This window comes from Trachinotus anak, unplaced genomic scaffold, assembly GCF_046630095.1.
Source record: "Trachinotus anak isolate AG129_WGS33_773 ecotype Australia unplaced genomic scaffold, CSIRO_AGI_Tana_v1 ptg000016l, whole genome shotgun sequence".
Lineage (NCBI taxonomy): Eukaryota > Metazoa > Chordata > Actinopteri > Carangiformes > Carangidae > Trachinotus > Trachinotus anak.
The window spans coordinates 15,532,281-15,558,938 of record NW_027273867.1 but is presented as its reverse complement, the minus strand read 5'-3'; the positions used below and the strand labels follow the sequence as shown (position 1 = coordinate 15,558,938).

General features: G+C 37.6%; 1 protein-coding gene across 7 annotated transcripts in view; it reads left to right on the top strand.

The window, feature by feature from the left end:
* The window catches only part of LOC139634681 (CUB and sushi domain-containing protein 3-like), a 334,573-nt gene that overhangs the window by 278,811 nt on the left and 29,104 nt on the right, over positions 1 to 26,658 (top strand). For 6 of the 7 annotated variants that reach the window (XM_071501310.1, XM_071501308.1, XM_071501311.1 and 3 more), the window contains 18 exons: positions 43 to 139; positions 2,206 to 2,310; positions 2,407 to 2,525; positions 3,109 to 3,178; positions 3,779 to 3,895; positions 4,217 to 4,426; positions 5,586 to 5,774; positions 6,928 to 7,105; positions 10,186 to 10,331; positions 13,721 to 13,801; positions 14,601 to 14,714; positions 14,848 to 15,036; positions 15,245 to 15,403; positions 17,997 to 18,185; positions 19,441 to 19,626; positions 20,068 to 20,262; positions 21,277 to 21,450; positions 23,731 to 23,904. In XM_071501310.1, coding sequence (XP_071357411.1) covers positions 43 to 139; positions 2,206 to 2,310; positions 2,407 to 2,525; positions 3,109 to 3,178; positions 3,779 to 3,895; positions 4,217 to 4,426; positions 5,586 to 5,774; positions 6,928 to 7,105; positions 10,186 to 10,331; positions 13,721 to 13,801; positions 14,601 to 14,714; positions 14,848 to 15,036; positions 15,245 to 15,403; positions 17,997 to 18,185; positions 19,441 to 19,626; positions 20,068 to 20,262; positions 21,277 to 21,450; positions 23,731 to 23,904 — 2,692 coding nt within the window. The remainder of the gene's footprint in view (positions 1 to 42; positions 140 to 2,205; positions 2,311 to 2,406; positions 2,526 to 3,108; positions 3,179 to 3,778; positions 3,896 to 4,216; positions 4,427 to 5,585; positions 5,775 to 6,927; positions 7,106 to 10,185; positions 10,332 to 13,720; positions 13,802 to 14,600; positions 14,715 to 14,847; positions 15,037 to 15,244; positions 15,404 to 17,996; positions 18,186 to 19,440; positions 19,627 to 20,067; positions 20,263 to 21,276; positions 21,451 to 23,730; positions 23,905 to 26,658) is intronic. The other variant, XM_071501309.1, reaches the window with a different exon arrangement.

Sequence of the window (26,658 nt, the reverse complement as noted above, 5' to 3'; positions counted from 1 at the left end):
ATAGAACAGTTTCTGTCCTCTGCTTTTTGTCTGCTTCTCCAGATACAAGTTGTGAGCTTTGCCACTGAACATAACTGGGACTCTTTGGATTTTTACGATGGTGCTGACAACCACGCTCCCAGACTGGGCAGCTACTCTGGTAAACAGTTTTTTTGAGTATGTTTTAATGTTACACTTATATAATATGTTACACTTGTATTATAGCACATGAGCAGATTGTTGTCAGCTAACATTATAGTTATTTTCACCTAGAAACATGCTAAATTATACATTTCATAGTTAATTTGATGATGAGACTGAGTAACCAAGAGACTGAACAGCTGAAATTCAACATTCTCTATTTAAGGAAGGTCTGTCACAGCTGCACAGGTCAGTGGTAGTCAGTGATTCAATTTTAGTATATATGGGCAAATGAAAAAATAGGCCCCTACACATACATTCCTATTCTATGTCACAGAATAAAGGAGAGCTCTGCTGTTTGTAACCTGATCTCAGTAAATATAACTAGTACATATAAATGCAGTAAAGTTAGAAAAACACTGCATGTTTTCATGAGATGTACAAGATGCTGTCCATGTGGCCCCCCGCTAAGTGTGCAATTAGAGCTAAACAGGTTCCATTCAGAGTTTCCCAGCAGCAGCTGAGGTACACACCCACTGACATCTGCTTGTTTATCTGTAATTCCTTGAGAGACATAGGTGTGAGAAATGCCTGTCACATAAATAATTGATACTCTTAAACTCTAATGTTCTATTAGGAATAAATATTCCCTTCGCAAGGTATAGCATGTTATGGCAAACACATTAAGTCCAAAACAAAACAGTTCTTTTAGTGTAGTTTTCTACGATTACTGGAATTATGGTTCATAAAAATCCACAGCTGATTATATCACACTGCATATTTCTTGTGTAAAATTTCTTTATAACACTTCCACCTACATTTCTCTTCTCATCTGTGTCTGTGGGGGGAAAAAAGTGAAATCAACAGTGTAACAAAAAGAGCGTTTTACATTAATGTGCCATTAGTGTGCCATGCCTACAATGACCTCAATACAAATTCCTCTGCTCCAGTGATCCCACAACTCATATGCAGCCAAAACATGTGTTTGGTGTGGGTGAAGTGTTCCTCTGGATTCAGTGGCTTAAGTAATTTAAGCAGCTGTCCAAAGTGGGAGTCAGCATCTTCTGCTACTAATGCTACTTTTAGCAGGGCAAAGTCGCCTGGTTATCTGCTGGTTGTGTTAAATAATCTATTAAAGGGCTTGATATCTTTATGTCTGTATGGATAAGACATTATGTTATAGATTATTTTATAGATGAGGGTTGAGATGAGGTGATTCTACCTTTAAAAAAAAAAAAATCATTAATGAGTAAATACATGCAGGGCGATGATAAAACTTTTTTATAGTGTTAATTACAATACTTAATTAATATGTCATACATCCAGATATAACTGTTATGGTTAAATACGTGAAGTTAATTATTCATAATTTATTCATCAATTATTATCTGGAATGTGAATGCGACCAGCAGGGGGGCTGCAGACTGTTCAAAAACCTTCTAATTAATTCCTCTCACAACAGGCAACCGATCACATCATTGGTCTAATTCACTGTTCATTCAGAGGAATGTCTCTGTAACTGATATGTTTTGCTGACATACCTGCCATTTAACAAAAAACAACATGTGAATCAAAATAAAGGGATGCTTTGCTCACAGCCCGCTGGCCACTGGGAAAATATTAAACTCCACAAGTAACTAATACCAGAAGATATTGTCACCACTATTGCATCTTGAAGCAAGCAAATATGATGCCAGTGATAAGGTGATTAGAGTAGTTTAATGTTTTTTTACATTGACATACACCATCTAATATGTTATTGTGAAGGACCTTGACAGACTGACACTGTTGCAGTGCATTACCCATTTTTACTTTATACTTTTCCTTAGCACACTAAGTAGGTCAAGCCAACATTTGAAAAGTGTTTTGAAATAAAACAGATGTCTCAAATAAAAGTAATTCCTTTCTCTCTCCTTTAAGAAGACTTCACAAACAAAAAAAATGAAAATGTACGTTTAGGGGGTCTTTGTTGTTTCCTTTGCTGTCAGATAACTAAGATCTGCTTGCTTTCAAGCCTCAGTTGAAAAAATGAAAAAAATGTGACCACAGTCCTCTGTTGCTCTCTTTCTTCCTCCCTGCTTTCAGGCACCACCATCCCCCCTCTCTTGAATAGTACATCTAACAACCTCTATCTCAGCTTCAGCTCTGATATTAGTGTCTCAGCTGCTGGTTTTCACCTGGAATATACAGGTAACATATTATCTTTTATACAGCACCATATGTGGCCTGTCCAATATATACATAATGACTGAAACTTTTATAACAATGTTTATTGTTTTTTATCAGCGATTGGTCTGGAGTCATGTCCAGAGCCTCAGACTCCAAACTATGGAATTAGACAAGGAGACAGATTTATGGTTGGAGATGTTGTGCAGTTCTCATGTGAACAAGGATACTCCCTTCAGGTATAAATACAACCTTTTATATACTGCTTGTCTTTCTGTACACATCTAAACTAACTACAAAGAGACTAAGACGAATGCGAGGATTGTAATTTCAGGCCTTAGGTACACACATGAACACATGTAGTTGTTTCATGCAAGCTCACTGACAGATATGTATGTGAAGTCATTAAAGACTGCTCAACTTCTCTGATGTGCTGCCATTTATTGTTTTTACCCCCTGGCTGCACAAACCAAGAACTGTTTAAACTATGAATCAGAAGGAAACCCCACTCTCAGGTGGTTTTCCCAGCTCTTACTAAACATACAACTCTGGTGTGGTTTGCACTGCTCCTGAATAATGTATGTCTCTGGTGTGGTCTGCCCAATTTCTGTGCAGTGTACCGTACAGCTCTAATGGAGGGTTGCCTTTCCTCATGCTTAATATACAGTTCCACAGTATTATTACAGATATCTTGTCATTTCAAAGCATGAATATTGTTGTTGAGCAGATAAAACAGCACCGTTAAATGAAATTATCTGCTCATCTGTGGTGATTTTCCAATTGTTGTATGATAATAGATGGTGGTTGCTTTTACATTTCTAGGGCAATGCACATATCACCTGTATGCCTGGACCTGTCAGAAGATGGAACTACCCTGTACCACTATGTCTTGGTAGGAGTTCTCCTACAGTACATACATGTACACACAAACATGTATTCATTCATTCTGTTCTGGATATACTGAGATACATGCAAAACTTCAGTGCCACAGAAATAATGCAAGCAGTCTCCATTGCCTTCTCTGACTCTGTGGAAAATTAGCTGTTTTATCGATTTACTGTTCTGTTATGAGCTGATTATTTAGTATTCTGTGCAGAATATGATTAGGCTTTGCACAGCTAAGTCAGACTCTGCCATAAACATGCACAGTGTGCCAACGCATCAGTGTGCACTGAGGCAAATTAGAGGAAACAAGCCCCAGACACATTCATACTTGCACAATGCTAATTTATTCAAGAAGGGTGTTTATTAAAGACTCAGAATATTAATGTTTTATTCACAATGATTCAAGATGTCAGGTTGAAGAGAATCAAGTGTCCAGTCAGTGGCAATGTCTTTAAAAAGGAGGAGAATGTATGCTGTGCTCAGTGAGGTTACTTCCTGCTTTTGAGGTTCCGCTTTCAACACTGACCCACCTTTTTTTTTTCTCTCTTTTTATGTTATTTTATGTTTTGTATGTGTGACCTTTTATGTTATGTATGTGTGACCTCAGCCCAGTGTGGTGGGTCTATGACAGATGTAAGTGGAGTGATTTTAAGTCCTGGTTACCCTGGCAACTACCCCAGTGGACTAGATTGCACATGGACAGTCAACTTACCTGTCGGCTTCGGTAAGAAACACTGTCAACTTTCCACTTGAGCATGAAATATGTTAGGTTCTTTTTTAGTTTGTTTTGAGTCTGTTTTCTCTGTTTGCTTCTGTCTCCCCTTCCATATATGTATGTTATTTACTGATGGATTCTTTCACTCACTCACTCACTCACTCACTCAATTAGTGTTGGTGGCCTTTATCCTTGTTGTTGAGGAGTGGTTGCAGATGAAGCACCTACAAATGCTTTTCAGTTGACAAACATTTGGTTTTACTCCTGGTCCCTCTTTCAGTCAGGCTTTGTTGATTGCTGTAAATGTCATAAGCTGTGTCTCTTTCTCAGGTATCCATCTCCAGTTCCTGAATTTCTCCACTGAAGCGATCCATGATTACTTAGAGATTCGCAGTGGAACGCTGGAAACCGGCTCAGTCATTGACCGGTTCAGCGGCCCAGTCATCCCCAAGCCTCTCTTCAGCACCACCCACCAGACCAGCTTTTTCTTCCACAGCGACTATTCACAAAACAAACCAGGCTTCCACATCACCTATCAAGGTACATGTTGTTTCTATAATTTCCTCTCCAACATCTTGTTTACACTGTTTTGCTAAGCAAAGAAAATAAGAGCATGTAACACGTTCTTACTTTACTGAAACCAGCAACTGTTGCCAATGTAGTTATTATATTTAAAAGCTGTCTGACTGCGACTTCGTTTCTGAGGAGTGACTAATAACAAAATAATCTACTTTTCAGACAACATTGAAAGTGTTTCTTGACTTACATGGTGCATGCATGTCCTCATTTTTGAGTTCATATCAGTGACGAGATGAGTTTTATATTCATACTTTCAGGTAATAAAACCATTTTGAACCGTCTTCTATTTAAAACGACAATCCTCATAGATAGATACATTTGTTAATTCCATTAATGTGGAAATTACAGTGGCTTATGAATACTACCTGTTATCTTTTGACAGCAGTGAAGCTGCCAAAGTGTTTTAAAACAGGAGAATGTGAATACTGGCAGTTTTATTATTTCCACTACTTTTATTTCTACTAATGTCAATTGACTCTTGTGACTTTGGCTGTGAAAAGTCACTGTCACTATTATTATTATTATGTTTACATGAGTATTTTGGCAACATCAGAAGGATGTAAAAGCTTCTTTGGTGCATCATACCCTTGTCAAAACGTTAGTAACCTTAATTTATATCACTAAGTCGGCAGCTGTTACATTTGTCAGAGTCTTTCTCCAGCATTTCATATTTCAGGGTTATTTTAGATTTCAGCTGCAGATTGCAGCTGGTCTTTTTTTTTTTTTCTTCTTTTTTGAGCAAGCCAGAGGAATTATGTGTTAGTCTTTTGAACTCTGTCTGAAAGTTAGTACTGACAAACAACTTTTAAGTAGGAGGAGAAGGATAATTTAAAGAACTCAGAGTAGTTTAGGGCAGAGTGTAGTCCATTAGCAGAATGTTTAAAATGTTTTTTTTAACTCTTGGACTGGTGGCTACAGCTGGAGATCTGTATATTAAATGTATTTTTCAGCACGCCCCTCAAAATTAGATAAAAATTGAATTCATTGTGAGAGTGGCAACATTTATCGTCTTTTTCCGAGACTAACTTGATTTCAGAAACACATATCATCCAGCTGCTCTTTGTTATTTACAAACTACCATTTTCCTTGACTTCTTTGGGATGGGTTCTCTTCTCTACAGCCTACCAGCTCCAGAGTTGTCCAGACCCTCGTCCATTTCGAAATGGCATTGTGATTGGCACAGATTTCAGTGTTGGGATGACGGTGTCATTTGAATGTCTGCCTGGATATTCTCTGATCGGAGAGGCGTCACTCACATGTTTACATGGAATCAGCAGGAACTGGAACCACCCACTACCACGATGTGAAGGTAATGCAGATTGTTATCAGTGTACCCTTTACTATGTCAGTTCTGTTTGAATGCATTCTACAGTACTTTTCTTTGATCTGAGACAAGTATGTTTACAGTTAGAAGTGTTGTGAAGGGAATACAGTCACTTCATTCTTAGTACTTCTGCTAATACTGAATATCTCACTTTCTCAGAGAAATGTAATTTATGTTTTACATGGGGTTTGCTACATGGAATCATCATATACCCAGCTCCCAAGGAAATTAAAATATACATATATACTGGCAAAGTATTCTTTCAATCCAAAAGAGGATTTTTTGTAGAGGCTATGTATTCCCTCACCCATCATAAAAATACCCTCAATTGTAAATGCTTTTTAATAGCATTTCAATATTGTTTATGCTGTTGCTAATACTGGTAATGGTGTTTCATGTTATTGCTTTTCTGACTCACAAAGTATCATTCCATTATTAAATTAGTAGTTCTATCTTACTTCTAGCTGCGACTATTTAATGTGCATATATATATATTTCTTGATATTTCTTCTACGGTATAACCAGTTGATATTGATTGTTGAACTGAGAGCGAAGTGGAAAGAATATATTGTGCAATTACATACAACTTGTAACTCAACAGAATAAAATGTAATTGATCTGCAGTTTATGGAATCAATAGTAGAAAGTTCATTACCACAAAAAGATGTGTAAAATAAATCTGGACATAATTAGAAACATGACAGGTATGTTGTTCTTATACATTTCCAGCTAATTATGGTAGTGAAATTATGTTGTTATAACTTTATGACCAGTAACTGCACATTTATCCAATTATAGACCTTTTTTTTTATTTTAACGCTAGGCTTTAGAGTATTAACACGTATTTAAAGACCCTTAAAAGAAAACTGTAAATGTTCAGTTTTATAGCTCACAGTAGTGATAACATTGCATCACTGATGAGCAACACCTACACTCCCAAAGAATACCTGAGCCGCAGAAGTGAAAAAAACTGTAATGACAATTTATTAGAGGTATTAAGATGTTATCCAGTGGTCATTACATGACTGATAGCTGTGTCTTCTCTCAATCATCCAGACAATTACTAAAGCTTCACAATGGTAATACTATTTTGTTGGTAATTTATTAAGCGTATTTCTGCTAATATTCTATCTCACAGCTCTCTGTGGTGGTAACATCACATCATTAAATGGAACCATTTACTCCCCCGGTCACCCTGAGGAATACCCCAACTTCCAGGACTGTGTGTGGAGTGTGAGAGTTCCTCCTGGACATGGGATTTACATCAACTTTACTGTACTGAGCACTGAGCCCATCTATGACTACATTACTGTCTGGTAGGTGTTATTTAGTTATTTACTTGTTTTTCCTCTATGTCATAGCAACGACACTGTTAATCCTCATTATGTGCCACTTCTTACCAGTGTTTTTCATCTTTTTCAGCCTCATCAAGGTTCATTTAAAAAAAAAGAAAATCTTTTTACTTGATTGAATAGCCATTTAATTTGTTCCTCATATTCAGAGAAGTTCTGTTATATGGACACACATACGCACTTTCTCTCTCTCACAGGATCATGCTCTTTAACATCTTTTCAGAGATGGACACTAATTGGCAAAATTCCTGCAAGTGTTACTATGACTACAGACACGTCTCCTCAAATATAAAGTTACTCCGACATAATTCCTTTCTTGTCATTTTTTCCCATCTCCTTTTGCCCATAAGACTTTCTCTCCTTCCCTCTATTCCTCCAGCAATCTCCAAGTACCAGTTACTCTTATATGGTATATACAATACATCTTTCTCTCCCCACCTGCCTTGGCTTGACTTCTCTCTTCATTATTCTTCTTGAGGAGAGTAGCCATTGGCAACAGCAGACATTTTGTCAATGCAGGTGTTTAAATGGTGCTTGGATACCATGTTACATAGATATCTGCAGGTACAAAGTTGCAGCAGAACCATAAATAGACTGTACAGTCTAATTCTATGGTTGCCATGTTTCTGCCTCTTCTCTATAGCTAAAGCCGGTTTCCTATAAATAGACAGCTGGGTGCAATGTCAGTACTTCAGAAACGTCACCTGGCACACAGACAGAACAGACCAACACAGAAGGACCAAATGTCTGTCCTGCACTTCTGTCAGCTTCTCATATTGACCTTCCAGATTTCCAGCTTTGACTGTTTCCACAGCCCTCAGCAAAATCTAAAATTATTATTGCTAAAAACGTTATTAGTTTGAGAGAGTATGGCAACACAATGTGCAGTACCTTTTCCAGACAAGTACCTGGATGACTCACAAGTGATTTCCAACACAGACTATATCAAAGAATTATTCTCTTTGCTGTGCTAGTTTGGATTTTTTAAGGTGAAATACTGTGGTCTCACAGTCTACTCACTAACGGCAGAAAATCGCTTCATCTACAGCTAAAACTAGAGCTAATATATATTTTCCTTATGGATTACTCCCCTGCTTATTTTTTAATTAACTGATTAGTCCCAAATAAAAAAACTCTCAACATACACACTCAGCACTTGTTAAACTAACTTACTAGATTGATTGAGCTTTTGCAGCAATCATTTAATCTATTAAATGTATAAATTAACTGTATAATTTCCCAGAGCCTAAGATTGACATTGTCATATTTCTTGTTTTGTTTGTCAAAAACCCAAAGAATAATAATGTACAATGATATAAACAAAGAAAAGCTACAGATCCTCAATTTGAGAAGCTTGATGATTGACTTAAATGTTTAATCAGTTATTACAATTGGTGCAAATTAATTTTCAGTCAATTGACAAATGTATTCATTACCTAATTGTTTCCCTTATTAAAATGCTGCAGTGTACACACAATCATATTAACCAAATGTGAAAGCTGACTTTAATTGTTGTGTAGTTTTTTTATTTGTCTTGAAGAGAACTGGAGAACAGCTTCTTCTTATGATGCTGTTCTGTACATAACAGCATCATTGCTTGTATGATATATGTGTTTAGTGTGTAAATGTAGCTTAAAACTGCAATATCCAAACCAAACACCAAAACGCCGTTGAGCCATGTCCTGTCCACCCACAGTTGATTCTGTGAATGCCATGAATTGGTCGCGCAGCATGTTCCTGACCCTGCTGCCAGTTGGAAAAAGTGGACAAACTGCTGAACTCACACGAAGCAAAGACAGCAACCTCAGACAAACGCACTAAAAGCTCACAATCTCACAGCCACAACACTGACTCCCCGTAGAGAGCACAGTGTCAGTGGTAAAGGTGTGATTTTCACAGCAGTCGCCTCAGTCCAGAGCCAGCCAACCTGACAGTCAGTTAGTCTGCTAATTGGTCTCATGCTGGGAAGCTTACTACATGACTTCATTGTAAGAATTATCGTAGATGTCACAGATGTTACCTTCGATTGTGCTGCCTCACACAGTAAAGCCTTCTCTGTGCTCTGTGTGTTGCCATAATGTACTCATAATGGTTAGTGCGTGTGAGCATTAGTAGTAATCAGCAGTGGAAAGCAACGAATGAAACTGCTCTGATGACTCTGAACCAACATGAATCTTCGAAGGGGATGATTCCTTACATAACCTGACAGGTATAATTGGCCTCATCCAAAAACCACTTAACAGCAGGAAATAATCATTTCATTTAACTTCATGATGATACTTTTTAATCACTGATAATGAGCCCATTATTGGTTGGTTCCTGTGTGACAGCTGGTGGTGCTGTCATTAAAGGTGAAATATGCTCACAACATTGCACTCAGAGCTGGACCTGCCATTTGACAGATGACTTTCTGTCTGCTGTGTGTGGTGAATGTGTAACTTTTCATGAATGCCAGGCTGATTAGTGACAAAACTAAAGCCAAAGTCCAACTCAAATTCTACACCAGGATTCGCATTTGTTATTCTTATGATCTGACGACAGTTCAGTCAATATTTATGAACTTGAGCATCCCAAAGCGAGAATAAAAGAGCCACAGCTTTGAAGTGTGTTGTTATTGAGAGAAAAAAGCAGCTGCTCTCTTGTAAGTTCACTGGAATCTGAGTTGGTGGAGGTTTTATATCTAAATGAGCTTTGTGACATTGTAGTTTTGAATGTTTTCAGAGAGAAGATGGGCCCATATTCATGCACAATCACTCTGGGCGCTGGTACTTTGTCATACAAAGTCCGTCTCCATTCGCAGTCAATGGAGCAGCTCCAGGTTTTGCCTCATAAATAATTGTCATGTCTCTTCTATCTTTATTTCTAGCCTCGGAGAAACCATTTCCTGATCACAAATAGCCATTTAACTGTCACAGATGGCTGCAGTAACTTATTCAAATTATGATTTAGGTTGACTTCTGTCTCCCATTGTTGTATAAAGTTTATGGATCTTAAGTCCCTGAGTACTCGTTTTGAACACAAGTTCTCTCTTTGTTTCTCCATAGGGATGGTCCAGACCAATCTTCTCCTCAGATCGGCCAGTTTAGTGGAAACACAGCTTTGGAGTCTGTGTACTCAACCTCCAACATCATCCTCATCAAATTCCACTCTGACTTCTCTGGAGCTGGCTTCTTTGTCTTGAGCTACCATGGTAAGACCGTAACAACATTATCAAAGTTGTCACAGAGCTAGCAATCATATCATTGACTATATAAGCGTAACACATCATTTGATTGTGTACTCAACAAATGCCAGTCTCATTAACTGTCTTCTCTGCAGCTGGCTTTGTTTTCCTGAGGAAAAACCATACTGCTATGATTAGTCGTAGCTGAGTGAAGGCATCGATCTGTTTGTGTTCACGTCTCTTCACCTTCATCCTCATTAGGTTCCACTTAGATTCTGCTTCCTTTGACTCAGTCTGACTCATGAAGTTTGGTCTCCCACTGGAACTTCTCACTCTCTGATCGAAGCCAGTGTCTTTGTGACATCCTACCATAGTAACAATATATTAGTCACAATGTTGCTATTGATAGTTTTCATATCATGAATTCAGTTGGTGTTAGCTGCAAAGTAGAAAGGTCCCCTTTAGCGGTCTCGACTCTCGACTTCAATGTTTCATAGATTTTTTTATTACTCTGTTTTGATCTTTGAGTGTATTGAGGCATTTCTGAATGTCACTATTCCTGCTACCATGTATATCCAGTTATTTGAAATGATAGCAAGTGGGCTTACAAATGATGCAGAAGATACTTTAAACACAGTGGGTGATATGTGATACACTTTTAGGTGGTATCAAAGCCCTTTTTCAGGTCTCACTTGCTTACAAATAGACCAGTTGTTCAACAAATTTGTTAGGGTAAGCTGAATATAACACTATTTATACAACTATAAATGACAACCACTGACAACTAAGCCAAGGCCACATATGATAAAAAAATATGTTGTTGGAAGGAGGAGTTTCACAAGGTTGACTTGTTTTAAAGAAAACCAAAAGAAAACTGCAACTGCTCTGATGAAGGTCTGTATGACCAAAGGCAGGGAGACAATGACTGGCTGAGTGTTTGCTTTTCATTCTCCTGATACACATGTTGGATGTTCAGATTTTTTCAATTTTCTACAACTTTTCAACAACTGAAAAGTTAATTCATCTTTCAATTCATTGTTTACAGCTCATTATAACTTCTGTTGTTCTCAAGAATCGCTATTAGATTAAAAGAGAAGACATTAATAGCTTTCAATTTTCAACCACACCAGTTAAACACACCACAATCTAAAGAAAAACAAATGTTTACATTTTATTTTAATTGTTGCTTTAGTACACTTCTAAAATTAGTAGAATTTCATGACACACACACACACACACAACCTCATATTCTGTGGCAGCATAGTGATATGTTACAAATTTTGTGTTCTGTTTGTCTAACACTTAAATATTGTGTGTCTTGATAAGGTTTAATGCCCACTGTATATGTGCACAGTAGTGTAGTGAATTTAGAATCTATGTCTTACATATCAACATATCACTAAAGGCAGATTTTGTACTGTACAGTTAAATTATCATCAATCAAGAAATTGTTTTTTCTAAATGAAGCCTCATGATTTGGCAGTGAGGATGAGTTGTATAGCTAATGGATGGATAGATTTAGGCAATGCAGGGTTTTTACCAGACAGTAACAGTTCTTATGTTCAGCATCCTTGTCAGAATAATTTAGTGTCTGAAAAGTTTGGATGAAGTTTTTATTTGACTGAGTGACTTCTAATGAATTCTAATTCTCTCTGTACCCCTCACAACACAATTTGTCATTTGGTCTCTGTCTCTCACACACCAGCAGATATATTTATATATATATATATATATATATATATATATATATATACCTGTATACTGCCCTGCCTTCTCCTTCATGAAGCTCATATTTGTTTCTTTTCTGTTCACTGCTCTTTAGTGAAAGAATGTCAAGTTGGTTTTTTTAAACAGGCTTCCCCCTTTCAGACAGATGACACGTTGTTAATGAGTTTCTGTTGGCAGGTTTTTGACTGTCAGCTGTCACACTCACACAGGAACAGTACCATCTGATGGATTCAACTTTTATTTTCAATTTCTGTTTTATTGGAGGATGTACAGCAGAGAGTGACATGGAAGATGGATAAGAGGGATGGATGAAGCATATGGCAGTGGTTGTTAGCATTATTTTGTCACTTCAGTTTTATTTGACAATATAACAAGATCAAAACAAGAAAGACAGGCAAGAGTGAGAGGTAGGTAGCCACAACATGAATGGGTAGTACAGCCTGTTTGTTATATAGTCTAGTGAAGACTATGACAAGGACACAAATGCAAAATAAATAAATAAATAAATAAATAATATATAGATATAAAAGAATAAGCACTACTCCTGATGGATTTTCCTCAGTAAGAATTTGTCACAATAAGAGACAAGTTTTATACATTTTTTTCTTCAATGTCCTTTAGTGACACAACTGAAATTCAGAATGTCACAGTTTGCATCTGAGACAGCTGCTAAAGTGCAGTTTTGGATTGAAATGCCAAATAAACCCCAAAGGAAGCATCAATCCACTGTTTGGGGTTGTTTATCAATGTCATTGTCCTTCTGTTTATTTATCTCTGGGTCAAGGTTCTGAATGCCAGCACCCCCCACACAGAGATGAGGACCATACAGTGGTGGATAATGTTGTCATGGACGTGAGACTGAGAAAGCTGATGTGACATGAATGTGGAAGTAGCTATAAAAAATGCTCTCGGAGCTTAGTGAGATCAATGACTGCTCACAGTGATCCTCTCCTCTCACGCACAGAAGCATAGATGCACAAACATTCACACGCACACACAGTCAGACATGCACATACACACTGGCGCACACACACACACGCAGACCACAGGGCTTTGATATGCATGAGAGCAGCAGATACTATTGGCAGGTCTCATTTTCATAGTCAATTTCATCCTGACTTATAGCCCTCAGCCCTCTCTGCCTCTCTCTCCCTTAGTCCTCCTCCCTCTCTCTCTGTATTTTCTGTCTCTCTCTCTTCCTCTCTCACTCTGTTAGTGAGTGATCTATGGTCATGCAGTAATATTGATTACAGCCTTCAGCTGAGTGGCTGTGAAGTCCGATGCTTTTTATGATTCAAGGCAGTGCTGTATCTGTGTAGCTGTGGTCTTGTCATGCTTTGCTGACTAGACCATCTAAACTTAAAAAGTGAAGTTAAACAACCAAGATACAAGCACGATTAAACAGAATAAACAGAAAACAGGTTGAGTCATTATTTGAGTTCTCACTGCAACACTGTTGGTACTGGCACAGATAACTGGAAGCTTACACAGAAGTGTAAGACCAGCAAGTTACCTTTAAAACATTCACAGCAAAAAAGACTGAGTTTTCAAGCATTGGCAAGTTTTAATTTTTTCCCCGTCTTGACAACCCAGGTCAGGCTGATCGACAACATTTCTTTTCACACATTCTTCTTTATTGTCCCCCTCTCTGTCCTCTCTCCTACCCTCTGCTGTGTCTGTTCTCCTAGCCTACCAATTAAGGGTTTGTCAGCCTCCTCCAGAAGTGCCCAATGCTGACATACTGATGGAAGATGGAGAGCTGGAGATAGGTGAGTTGTCTGTCTGACAGTCATGCCTCTAGACATGTCATTTTGATGGAGGATGCAGACTTTTCAGTTACCAGCAAGATAAGAATCAGCAAGATCACAATCAAGAATCACTGGTGCTGTATTGTATGTTTTTATGATGAAATTTTGCATTGTTTGCATACACCGTATACAGTGGTGGAGGGAGCGCACAACACAACAAAATGCTCCAATTACAAGTTAATGTCCTGCCTGTTGTAGTAGCTCCGGATATTTCTGTCGGTTTTTTGTATTTACCTAATTTCCCTTCGGGGATGAATAAAGTCATCTATCTATCTATCTGACAATGTTACCCAAGTGAAAGTACATAAATATCAGAACCGAACTACTCAAAGTAGAGAAAGGGCCCCTGGGTGTGATATAAATTATATTATGGGATGATTATTTTTGATGCATAATGTCCAAGTAGCATTTTAATGTTATATTTGATGAAGGTGGAACTAAATTATAACTATACTATAAACTGTTGGGTAGTTTAATTTATAACTATAAATCTATAATTTGTAAAATGACTAGTAACCAAAGCTGTGAACTATGTGCAGTGGAGTAAAAAGTACATTTCCCTCAGACATGTAGTGGAGTAGAAAGTGGCAAATGGAAAACACTCAAGTTTATGTACCTACTTAAGTGCAGTGAATGAGTAAATGTAGACGTTACATTTCACTACAGACTGTACATGAAAAGATTTCAACAATGTTGTCCCTTCTCTCTGCCTTGAGTTTGCTTCCCAAACACTTCTCATGCAATAACTTTGTGCTGCCAGGTGATATAATCAGGTACAGATGCCATCCTGGATTCTCATTGGTCGGCAGTGAGATTCTAACCTGTCGTCTAGGAGAAAGACTACAGATGGATGCACAACCTCCAACATGCCAAGGTGTGTGTATGTCAATACATGTACTAAAAGTGTTTTTAATTTAATTTCAAACAGCTGAAACACTGAAAATAACAAAAAATAGTTTGAATTCATTTAACACAACCGCTCTTCTCCCTTCATTCTCTATTCATAGTCCAATGCCCTGCGCATGATGTGCGATATGACTCGTCAGGTGTCATCCTGAGCCCTGGGTGGCCAGAAAGTTATCCTAACCTCCAAATGTGTTCGTGGAGCATTACAGTAGAGAAAGGATACAATGTCACCATCACCTTTGAAAGCTTCCACACTGAGAGAGAGTTTGATGTGTTGGAGATTTTTGATGGTAAAAAAACACACTCAAACACACACCTACACACACTCACACATATTGATCACTTGGTCGCCATGGGAAAAGTGGACATATAATTAAAATACAAAGTACCAACACAGAACAGTTTATTTTCATTATTTTCAGTTTGTTCTCATTCATTTTCTCTCTCTTTCTGTACCCCCTCTCCCTCTTCCTCTCACTTTGTCTTGATCCCTCTCAGGTCCTACAGCCAACAGTCCCACTCTGGCAACGCTGAGCGGCGACCTGCCAACACCCTTTAACCTCACCACCTCTGGCCACCAGTTCCTGGTCCGCTGGTCTTCAGACCATGGCACAAACAAGAAAGGCTTCAAAATTCGTTATGTTGGTGAGTACCAAAGTATGTATCCCAACTTTATTTTACTACTACTTTATATTATTATAATGCATGGCAATAAGGACAGAGGTAGATAGAGACAGACAGAAGGACAAAGGGACATTCTGACTCAAAATGCACTTGGAGGGGTTGTTCAGCCTCTAAGTTGTATCAAAGTATAATTTGTTAAACATAATGAAAAAATATGAAAGTTTCTCAGACAGCAGGTAAATAAAGTAATTACAGTATCATTAACTTCCTGTCACCTATGCAGTTTGTTTCTTCATCTTCAGCATTCTTTCCTACATCACTTCTGTCTGTCTCCTAGGGCAGATTTCTAAATTGTGTTATGGGTTAGTTCTTAACTTATAGTCATTCAAGGAAAGCCTGATGGGCACAGGTGTTGTTTTACAGCAAGCTTTGCATTTAGACAGTCTTGCACCTGGTCCTGCTGAGTATAACTTTAGACTGTTGTGCATTAAGCACCTTCACTGGGATAATGGGATTTGAGTGCTTTATTCAAGGGCATTTTTTGACAGTTAAGGGGGAGGAGACACTATCACCTGTTTCATTTGCTTATTCACTTTATACCTTCTACTCAGGAGGCTGCTTCTTTAACCTTTAAAAAAAACACTGCTCTGTATGATGAATGATAGGCTGAATAATAACAGAGAAGTCTCACAGGACGCTCACACTCAGTAACCTTCCCTGGTAGCTGTGATTAATGTGAGCATCTGCAAGGATTATTAAACATATGTTGTAAGACTACTAATATCAGGGTTCAACTTTAATAGGTTTTTTTTTTTTTACTTGCACAATCGGGTCGGTATATGACAGCATACCTCTTCAACTATTTCTGTGAAAAGCAAAATGTTCTCAGATTTTAATTATAGAGAGAAATTTAACTCTTTTTTTCAATATTTAGACATACCAACATGTAGGTATGTCTTCTTTTATTTTAAGAAGTGCCTTTGTCATCATAACAAGCATGTATTATCATTGCAAGAAGCTCTTGTGCAATTAAATCAGAAGTTTAATGCTATTGATCTAAAAAATACTAGAGAGGAAAGAACCTGGAGTGCGTCTGATAACATACTGTGAGCTGGCTGCTTCGCCTAAATGCCGATTTGGTGATACTACCCCTTTCTGTGATGATCAGTTTCTAAACCTTTAGAGCTTTAAAAGTAAACTGTGTCAGAAAGCTTTAATTAGAAATGACTTACAAACTGTGAAAAACATTGCTGGCACTGATTCAGTGTTTTCAATGCAAGGAAAACACAGTAAAAGGAACAAAACTCCCTCACTAACTTTTAAGTGGTGCTTGATCGTTTTGGTTCAAAAACCTACCGCACAGATGATAGTGGGCCAGTGGAAGACCAGAGGGACATATAAAACAGACTTATCACTAATAAATAAGGCCAGTTAAGAACTTAATTTTGGGCTCCTGCTCAATTTGGAGCGTTAGAAACCAGGCACATTGCCCAAATCAACATCTTACTGGACCCAGGCCTGGGTAATCTTTAAAAGCTATGACTGAGGAACATAATGGAGCTGCTACTGCTGACTTACCATATGGGATACTGACATTATTGGAAATTGACCTTTTTCTACTATAATAGATACCCAAAAGAGACGCAATAATAATATAGACAACAGACAAACTTAGGTTGTCAGTGGTTGCAGTAGGATTCCTCTTGTTTCGCCAACAGCTGCTGACATTGTCTGGATTAATGTTTCTTGGTGGAAGAATATTTCATAAAATTGCATAAAGCCACTGATGACTTTGTGAGCAGCATATTTGACAATGTCTGACATCTATTGCAACTCTACTCATTAATTGTTCGATCAAAAGCTCTGCCAAGAGAAATTTCCTAGTCTGTTTTGGATTCATTCAGTTTGTCAGATAGATCCTAATTGGCTGAAAAACACTTGGATTTTACAATATGTTTGAAAGGCATAATTACCATTATGAATGTGGTCATTAATATTTCTTCTCACAGAATTCTTTGTCCAGTTTAGCCCATCTACTGATTTGAGATATTTTACTTGGAATGACAACATCCTGCTCCGTCTCATGACTCATAGCACAGTTTAAAATACCATACCATTAAAAACCATAATTGTAGTCTGTAAAAATTATATTTTACTCACAAACATGATACATGTGCCCTTAGTCCATTTTGGCTAGGTTTCCTGTTGTGTTATAAATACAGTAGAGATTCCTGTTAATCAAAGTTTTATCATCTTATCTCTGTTATATCATGACACCAAACTGTAATGGTAGTAACACTAAAACCTTAAAGGTAATTTACTGATGTTAATCTTTATATTGTCCATCTGCATACAGACATAACCATAGATCTGTGATGCTATTATCTCAAAATTGGTGTGAAGGGACAAATGGCTGTCTTTATGGTCTGATAGATCTGTTCAGTAGTTCTGTTATAGCAGGGGGTGTTAGCAGTTCTGATGTCAGGTGGCTCATCTGTTATAATGGGGTTTACTAGCTTGGTGTTTACTTTCTTTTATTGATAGTTCTGTTCTGTTTAATTGACAATCAACCGCTCAGTGTGAAGACCTTTCAAATCTTTGTTCAATTTTCTTTCTTCCACTCCAGCCCTGTACTGCTCCACCCCAGACTCTCCCCTCCATGGGTCTATCTCCTCTCAGAGTGGCGGCCATGTCAACAGCGTGGTGCGGTGGGCTTGTGACCGTGGTTACCGTCTTATTGGCAACGCCACAGCAACCTGCCGCCGTACATCACTCGGTTACCACGCATGGGATTCTCCTGTACCTGCTTGCCAAGGTGTGTTTGAATGTGCTAAAATGTTTTATGTATGTGATGTTCATTGGTATAAAAAACAGTAATCACCAGATTGTTTTTTGTTTTTTTTTTGGATATAAAAAAAAGATGCAAGTGTACAGTGGAGCAAAAATACTGAAAACTCTAGTTTGTAAAGAAGTAATTCTAACATTGCAATGTTAGTCCTTGCAACAAAAAAATAAGAAGAAAGAAAAGCTGTCCAGTTTTCTCATGGACTTAATTATTCACAGACAAGCTAGCTCTTAGCAGCAAATTTGCTACTCTGCTACTCTGTGTTCAAGACTAAAGAGATGCAAGATTAAATACTGTAATACCACAACTCCTTCATTTTGTCATGCCAGCTGTTACCTAACATTTTAGTTGAATGATAATTGATTTCACACCACATAAAATAATTTTAGTCACCAAAATAAATTAAAGTTTGTAAGTGTGTTGCCACCTTGATATGTAGTTAATGTAGCTAACACCAACAATAGAATTGCCAAGACAGAAAATATACCTCCTAGCTAATACCCTTAAGAACCCTTTTTTTCCTCTAAGTACTTTTTTTTTTTTTACTCCAGAGTAGAGATTTTCGAGATTCAAATAAGAAAAATGCCAGATGCATTGTTTGTAAGAGGAGACTTTAAATATGTAAATGCCACATTTAATTCATATCAATTTGGCAAATGAAATGAAACGTGAATGATCAAAAACAACTATTATTTTTATGTAACTCATAGAGCCTTTCTTCTCTCTCTTTCTCTTTATGTGTATTTTCAGTATGTATTAAAGTATGTTCTACACAGACTTGATGACATTTTCATGTTGCACCTGCTATTGTCTAATCCCATACATCAAATAACCATAGGAAGGCTCAGCTCACAGCTGATAGATAGAGAATCAAATGAAGGATGTACAGCAGACTGTGAACACTGTGTAATAACACAGTGAATTGCTCTACAAACCAGTCCATTTAAATCAACTCCGGAGCAGCATTTTCAGCAAGTCAGATGTAATTTGTTAGAACTGGTTGGAACTCGAGATCAAGCATCTCTTGATTGTATATTTTTAGTTTGATAGAAATATATAAGATTGTTTACAAATACACAATACATTCACTGGCTTTGAATCTCCAGAAATATCTAGTACACATCAAATCTGCCTTCCTGACAAACACAAGTGTGCATTAGGGCTTCTATGTGTGTCTGTTTGCATGTTGTCTTCTTAACCACTGTGTGCGTATGTCCTCCCCTAGCTGTCTCATGCGGGGCACCCAAGGCTCCTATAAACGGCGGCATTTTAACAGCTGACTACTCTGTGGGAACAAGAGTTTCCTATTTTTGTAACGATGGATACAGACTCTCCAGTAAAGAACTGACGTCAGCCATCTGTCAGCCTGATGGAACATGGAGCAACCACAATAAAATACCCCGGTGTTCTGGTGAGTAACACATCAGTCATAGCAGTGCAATATCAACAATATAAATGCCAAATTTGATAGAGTTTATCATTTGGACATACTAAATGGTAAAGCTACAAATGCAAATATAAATTCTAGACAAAATATTTTCATCACTTCAGTTACAAAAAACACAATTAAGAAATATGAACTCTTACATTGCTAAAACAATGATCATCTCTCACTGAGTAAAATGAATATGGTTTGTAAGCAATATATAATTACCACTGTGTGGTCGACATTTTTGACCAGGACACTGTTACCTAAACTGAGTCATTATCAGGCATCTGTGTGATGTTTTACACTGGCTTGGACCCACTCTGAGCTGTCTGTTTACTATCTGGCACGATTTTAAAATGGTAATTGTGTGTTTTAAATACAAGCAAATTTCATGAGGCTTTATTTTCTCTTCACACTCCATAGTGGTAGTATGTCCCAGCATTGGGTCATTTTCTTTAGAGCATGGCCGCTGGAGGATTGTCAACGGCTCACACTACGAATACGGAACTCGCATCGTGTTCACCTGTGATCCAGGATACTACAGATTAGGCCCCGCCCACATCCAGTGCTTACCCAATGGTGCGTGGAGCTGGAGAAATGAGAGACCGCACTGTCAGGGTGAGTTATTAAGGCGTATAACGGTTTTATGATCAATGAGGTGACCATTATTACAAATTTGAACATGTAGGCATAGGAATCAGTGCATTGAGACATACGGTATTTGTATGTTCAGATCCTGTATTTATTTCCTGAGCAACTCCCTCTGGTAACCCTTATGTCTTATAAAGACATATTTAATGGACAGACATAAAACTGGTATGAATCCTCTCATGTAACTCTCTGCCAAAAGGAAAGAAGTGTTTTTTTCCAAAATATCAAACTATACCTTTAAAGCAAATCAAGTGCCCACATCACTTATTTTACGTACTTGTTAATGTTTAAAGTGTACATGAAGAAATTGACCAACATCATGTGGCCTGATACTGCCAATGGCATTTATGAATAGTTTGGATAATAGATTCCACCATTATGGAGCAGCAGCTAAATCAGCAAGGACCAAAATATCTTACTTATTACCTGTCTTATCTTACTTAAGTATGCAAACATATACTTCTGATAGTTCTTGGTTTGTGCAGAAAAAAATACTTTGCTGTAAAAGCTTGTCATTTAAAATTTGCTGTAATTGCAGTGTAGAGGTGTGTTACATGATATATCTGAGTTTCTACTGATTTGATTTCATCTCTGTCATCTCATTTGATGATGTCTGAATTACAGTACTAAGAAAACTTTTTTCCTCCAATCCATGTGCTAACCTGAAGGAGTTTTTTAAACTGTCATCTCCTATTTCTTTCTCCTGAGGATTCCTTGACATTTTGAATCAGTGTTATTTTTCCTTAAAGAATTGTGTGACATTTGGATATTTACTGTTATTTTCTTCAACAGGCATTTCTGAATGTTTGGGGGAAAAAACCCAACAACAATAATGGCACCAAATTTGTGCAATAACAGCTTGCCAGGACCTGTAGCGTTCCTCACCAGAACCAGTTGGCTCATCCAGCTTCTCAGTGTATGTTGGTGCTAAATTTGTGCACAGCTGCTTTTAAATTGCTTGTGTCTGACTGTGTGTCTCAGTTATCTCCTGTGGTGAGCTGCCATCTCCACCCAATGGGAAGAAGATTGGTACTCAGACAACATTTGGTGCTACAGCCATCTTTACCTGTGATCCTGGTTTCATGCTGGTGGGGTCAGCTGTCAGAGAGTGCCTGTCATCTGGGCTTTGGAGTGGAACGGAAACACGATGTTTAGGTATATTACTACTAGAACTACAGCAAATGTATTCAGACATATAGTATATCGAGACACTGTAAGGAATTTCTAGACTAAAATGTAAGGCTTAGGTTATATAGTGCATGCTAACACACACATGGACACGTACACACACACACACACACACACACACACACTGAAACACCCACCATTACAGAGGGAGTTTGAAAGATGTGATTTTTTAAGTCAGTGTAATGAGAACAGGTTTAAAAAGTAGGTATGTGCCCTTCACCTCTTGTCTGGCTGCACAGCTGCTTCCCTCTAGCCTCGTCCACCTCACAATCAAAAGTATCACGAGAAAGCATCTGCTGCACACTTAGTAAATTCATTCTGAATGTTCTTTTTTTATATAAGCCTGAAAAAATAAGTACTTTCTTCTGTCAGTGTGCCAGCCAGAGGTAACAGATGTTATGACATGGTGCTGTCATTTCTCCATGAAGCCTCAGCAGAAACAGCGTTTCCCAGAATACTTCACAGGCTGAAGGAGATATGAGATGCAAGTTATAAAGAAAAAGTTCAATTTAACTTAACCTAGACTGATGAGGAGGCATGATTCTGTCAAAAAAATAAATAAATTGAGTCCTAAAAAAGTGCTATAAACAGCATTTTCATTCAGTAACTTTTTTTATTAACCTTCAAAACTAAACTGACTTCACTGTACTTGTTTCGCTTCTTTAAAATATAAGCCTGTTCAGTTATTTTGCTTTTTCCAATCATCTTAATGATTAAAGCTGATGTATGCAAGATTCTTTCAACCAAACATTTCCAATCAATTGTGAAATCTTTAAACAAGTCAATAAAGACATTTAAAATTATGTTTTAAAAAAAGAAAAGAAATTGAAACAGAAGAAATAGAAGTGATCACTTTTGTGCTTTGTTTTGCCAGATTTCTATACTAAAACATTTGATGAAATTAAAAATTTTTGATTTCCCTGCAAACAAGTTCAAACAAGCTGAAGCACACGTAAAAGTATTTTACTTTATTTTATTGTATTTATTAGTGTAATATTCTACTGATGTTTTGCTGTAAAGTGCTGGTGCAGTATGATAACCTGGTGTAAATATCTGTGTAAATAAACTTTCTGTAACATATTTAACAAAGTGTGACTCTGAAGTATATAACTCATATGAGTAATACCCTTTAATGCCTCAAAGACGATATGAAATGACATGTGATATGAGGCAACCTTTTTTCTTCTCCTACACTTCTCTGTCTTTGAATTGTTAGCATTTGCTGACACCAGGGACACGGTGCAGATTTTTATCTACTGTAAAGAGTGAAATCAATAGTCAATCCAGACTCTGAGGTCAGAAAATACATGTTTCCACTCTTTTTTGTAAAATGCCTTTTAAAACACCTTGCATGAGCACTGTACATCAATCAGGCCTTTGGGAATGAATCTGATCAGGGGAGTAAAGAATATCTGTAAATGTCTGGTTAGCTGTCACCAGGTAAAGTCTGATCCTTTAAAAGAACAAGGACATCTTCATTTAAAAAGTTACATGCATTTGAAGATATTGCAAAGAGCAGTGACGCAGCTGTGGAAATTCTGCAGGAGGCGGCTGACCAGCTGAGCCTTCATTGTAACTGAGAGGTGATCCAATTTGTGACAGAGCCTCTAATATTTTGTGAAGACAGAGTCCTTGTTATCCCTCTTTTCATGGTGTGTGTTTGCTCACAGTCACATGTCTTATATCCAGGATAAAACAGCCTTCAAGCTGCAATTGCCTATTTTTACACTCTTTCAGCAGCAAGTTTCAGCAGGTGTTAAAAATTTAATGCCCCACATAGACTACATCTTGAGCCAAGGGGATGTTAAACCGTCAAGGTGTGTTTAAAACTCCCAGGCCTGTTTTTGCTGATACTGACTCTGTATGCCTAAAACAAACCCAGAGAAGCCATCTCATGGGTACAATAAGACAGTAAGGTGTATTATAATTTTGAAATATTTGCACATCTGTAGGATAACAGGCCTAATCTTTGTCACAACAAAAGTAAAAGCAAGTAAATGAAAAATCACAAGTTAAAACAAGACAGTTTGTTTTAAAAAAAAATCTAGTTAAAAATGCAAGGATGTTTTTTTTATGTGCATTGGTCTGTTCTCATGCCTGTTTAGGGTAATTATAGCTTGATGTAGATACAATAAATCACTACAACAACAATAGTATCTGTATATTAGTACATTTCTGAGTCAAATTCTAGGACAGTATTACTCTTTGTCTGAGTGCCCTGTGTTTCTGTCTTTCTCTCTCTTTCAGCTGGCCACTGTGGAATCCCAGAAGGCATTGTGAATGGCCAGGTGATCGGGGAGAACTTTGGTTACCGTGATACGGTCGTTTATCAGTGTCTACCTGGCTTTCGACTAATAGGCTCATCGGTTCGAATCTGCCTCCAAGACAACCAGTGGTCTGGACAGCTTCCCGTCTGTATATGTAAGGAAAACACACAAGTACAGATTCACCTTACTGACTGCCAAGTTCTCACACATTGTGTGAACTGTAGAAACAGGATAATCCCAAACCTGTACTCATACACAGACACACTAAGCACACTAACTTGTTTTAAAATACGGTCATTTCTCAAAGTGTTATATCTTCTGATCTGTGACTGATCTTCTCTGTTTGTTATGGTAACAAAGACACTCACTATGTACATTATGTACACTATGTCCAGTGTTAACAAAATAAGAATTCATGCAAATAAAGACAAATTTTCCCTTTGATTCAGTAGTTACAGTATGTGTGTGCATGCTTGGAAAGGATCAATAGCAGCACATAAAATGGAATGTGTGGAGTTTTGTGGTCAGGATATGCAAATGTGCTCATAAGACGCAGCTCTGGGTTATCATAGAGAGATGCGTTAAAGAAGCTAAATTCATTAAGGCTTTTGAAAGATTTATCAAATCTACAGTTTGCTACATAACAAATAGAGAAATCAAAGTCATCAAATAGAGGAAATTTGGAAATAACGTGCTGATAAAATGCTCAGCACTCTTGAGATTTTAAATGTTTTATTTGACTGTAGACTTGAAGAATCAATATCATCCATATTACAAATCACTTTGGAGGCATACCAATGAAAAACACCGTATGTTTGCCAAATGAAGATCTGCTACATGTATGAGATACAATATTTTTAATGTGTGAACTGGCTCTGGATTCAGCAAGTCCTGATTGAATACCAAAGTGAAACACCCAAAACAGAAATATAGTCCTTGGTAACTGAAAAAAGTCTTTACGCTCTTAAAGTCTACCAGTCAAAGTAGCAAGTGGAATTTAAAAAAATCTAATTTTTCTTTCGATTAAAAGTTTAACATGGTTGTCATTAATAATGAGTGAGGAGAGTAGATGAAATGGGTATTTAATGTCAGTGAAAATAGAATGAAAACATATTGATGGTCATTAACAGAAATGTCCTTTACAGCAGGACAAGGTGGACTCAGTCGATGGGAAAAAACTAAATCAGGAGTATAGCCTTGGATGTGATGTGATCTAGCACATCATTAAAAAAACCACCTGCAGTCATATCTGTATTGTGGTTCAGAAAAATAAAAATTCAGTGAATACAAACAGGAAACTATCCTTTGGGGCTCGTGCAGTTGTCGGTCTGTGTGTATGTGCTGATGCTTGTGTGCAGTAAAATGATTAAATTAATTTAAAAAGTGTTTTCTGTCTATTAATCACGAAGCTAATGTTGGCTCATGCTGATAGAAGCAGAGATGAGAAGTGAGTTAAATACAAAAGTTTACACCCCATTCAAATTACACCCATTCAAATGACACTCAAGGGTGTAAAAGGGGAAGTAAAATTATTTAGTGATTCCATATTAAGTAAAGCTAGCATAAGGTCTGTGTTTTGAGAAATAACCTTTTATTGTTAAATTCATCCAGTAGTCCTTATATAAAGGACCAGAGGGTCCAACTGCTGGTATGGTCTGGATGAGATAAATAGCTGGGCTCGAGAATAAAACAGAAGACTCTGACGTGTCCAGGCTACTGTGAAAATCCTCTAAAATTGGTGACTTGCTGTGAGCATCCTAAATGTTTTTAGACAGCAACTGGGCACCGTTAAGGTGGCGATGATGGGTGCCAGCTCAAGCCAATTACAAACACCTTTTCCCCAAAGAGACAGCCTGTTTGTTCAGAAAATTAGAATCATATTTAAAAGACAGAGGTGGTGACGCAGTGCCTACATTTCTGGAATAGAAGGAGCATGAAAGGGAGTTTATTTTCTCTATGAAATTGACTATGACCATTAAAACAAAAAGAATTGTTCAATATAGGGACTTTATATTTGATAGTGCATGTATGTGTGTTTGGGTATTGCATGCATCTGTATTTATGTGGTTTAAATAGTGTGTGTATCCATCTATGTATCTGGGAGTGTTTCTGTGCTATGCTGTTTTTATTGAGGTTATTCATGCAGGAGTTATTGAGGGAAATCATTTTACAGCCAAATTATACTGTAATTATGGAGATGAGAGGCTCTTGTTCAGAGACACAAACACAGAATGATGATGATGTGTGTGTGTGTGCGTGCGTGCGTGTGTGCGTGCGTGCGTGCGTGCGTGCGTGCGTGCGTGCGTGTGTGTGTGTTTTTGTACCTGCAGGGCATGCTGACGGTGTCAGATAAATTTGTATCTTAGGCATGCAAAAAAACTTCTGATTCTCACTGATCAATTGAAAAGAAGACCCAGGCTTCTTCTTCTCCTCTCTCTCCCGTCTTCTCTTGTCCTCATCATTTCGCCTTAGTTGTTCTTTTTCTTCCTCTCAGCCATTTGTTTTTCTCCTCTTCCCTGTTTACTTTTTTACCCACCTACTCACTCTTTTCTGATTCCTTTAACTTTGGTCAGACTTCTCTCCTTCCTGCAAAGCAACACATGTAAAGGGTAGAGTTTGAGAAACAGATAAGAGAAAAGCTGGCAGTAAGTGTAAAACTGTCTGTTTACACAAACATCAGACAAACACACAATGAGGACAAGGGGCACGCACAAACTTCTAAGTAGCCCCAGTGAATAAAGTTAACTGGATGAATAATTATGATGCAGAATGACAAACAGGATATTCACTGCTAACAGCTAATATTTCCAAAATAATGACCCTAAATCAGGATACCAGCTATGTCTTCTCTCCCATCTGACATTCTCATAAATATTAATGAATTACTGTAGGAAAGGCACAGATAATT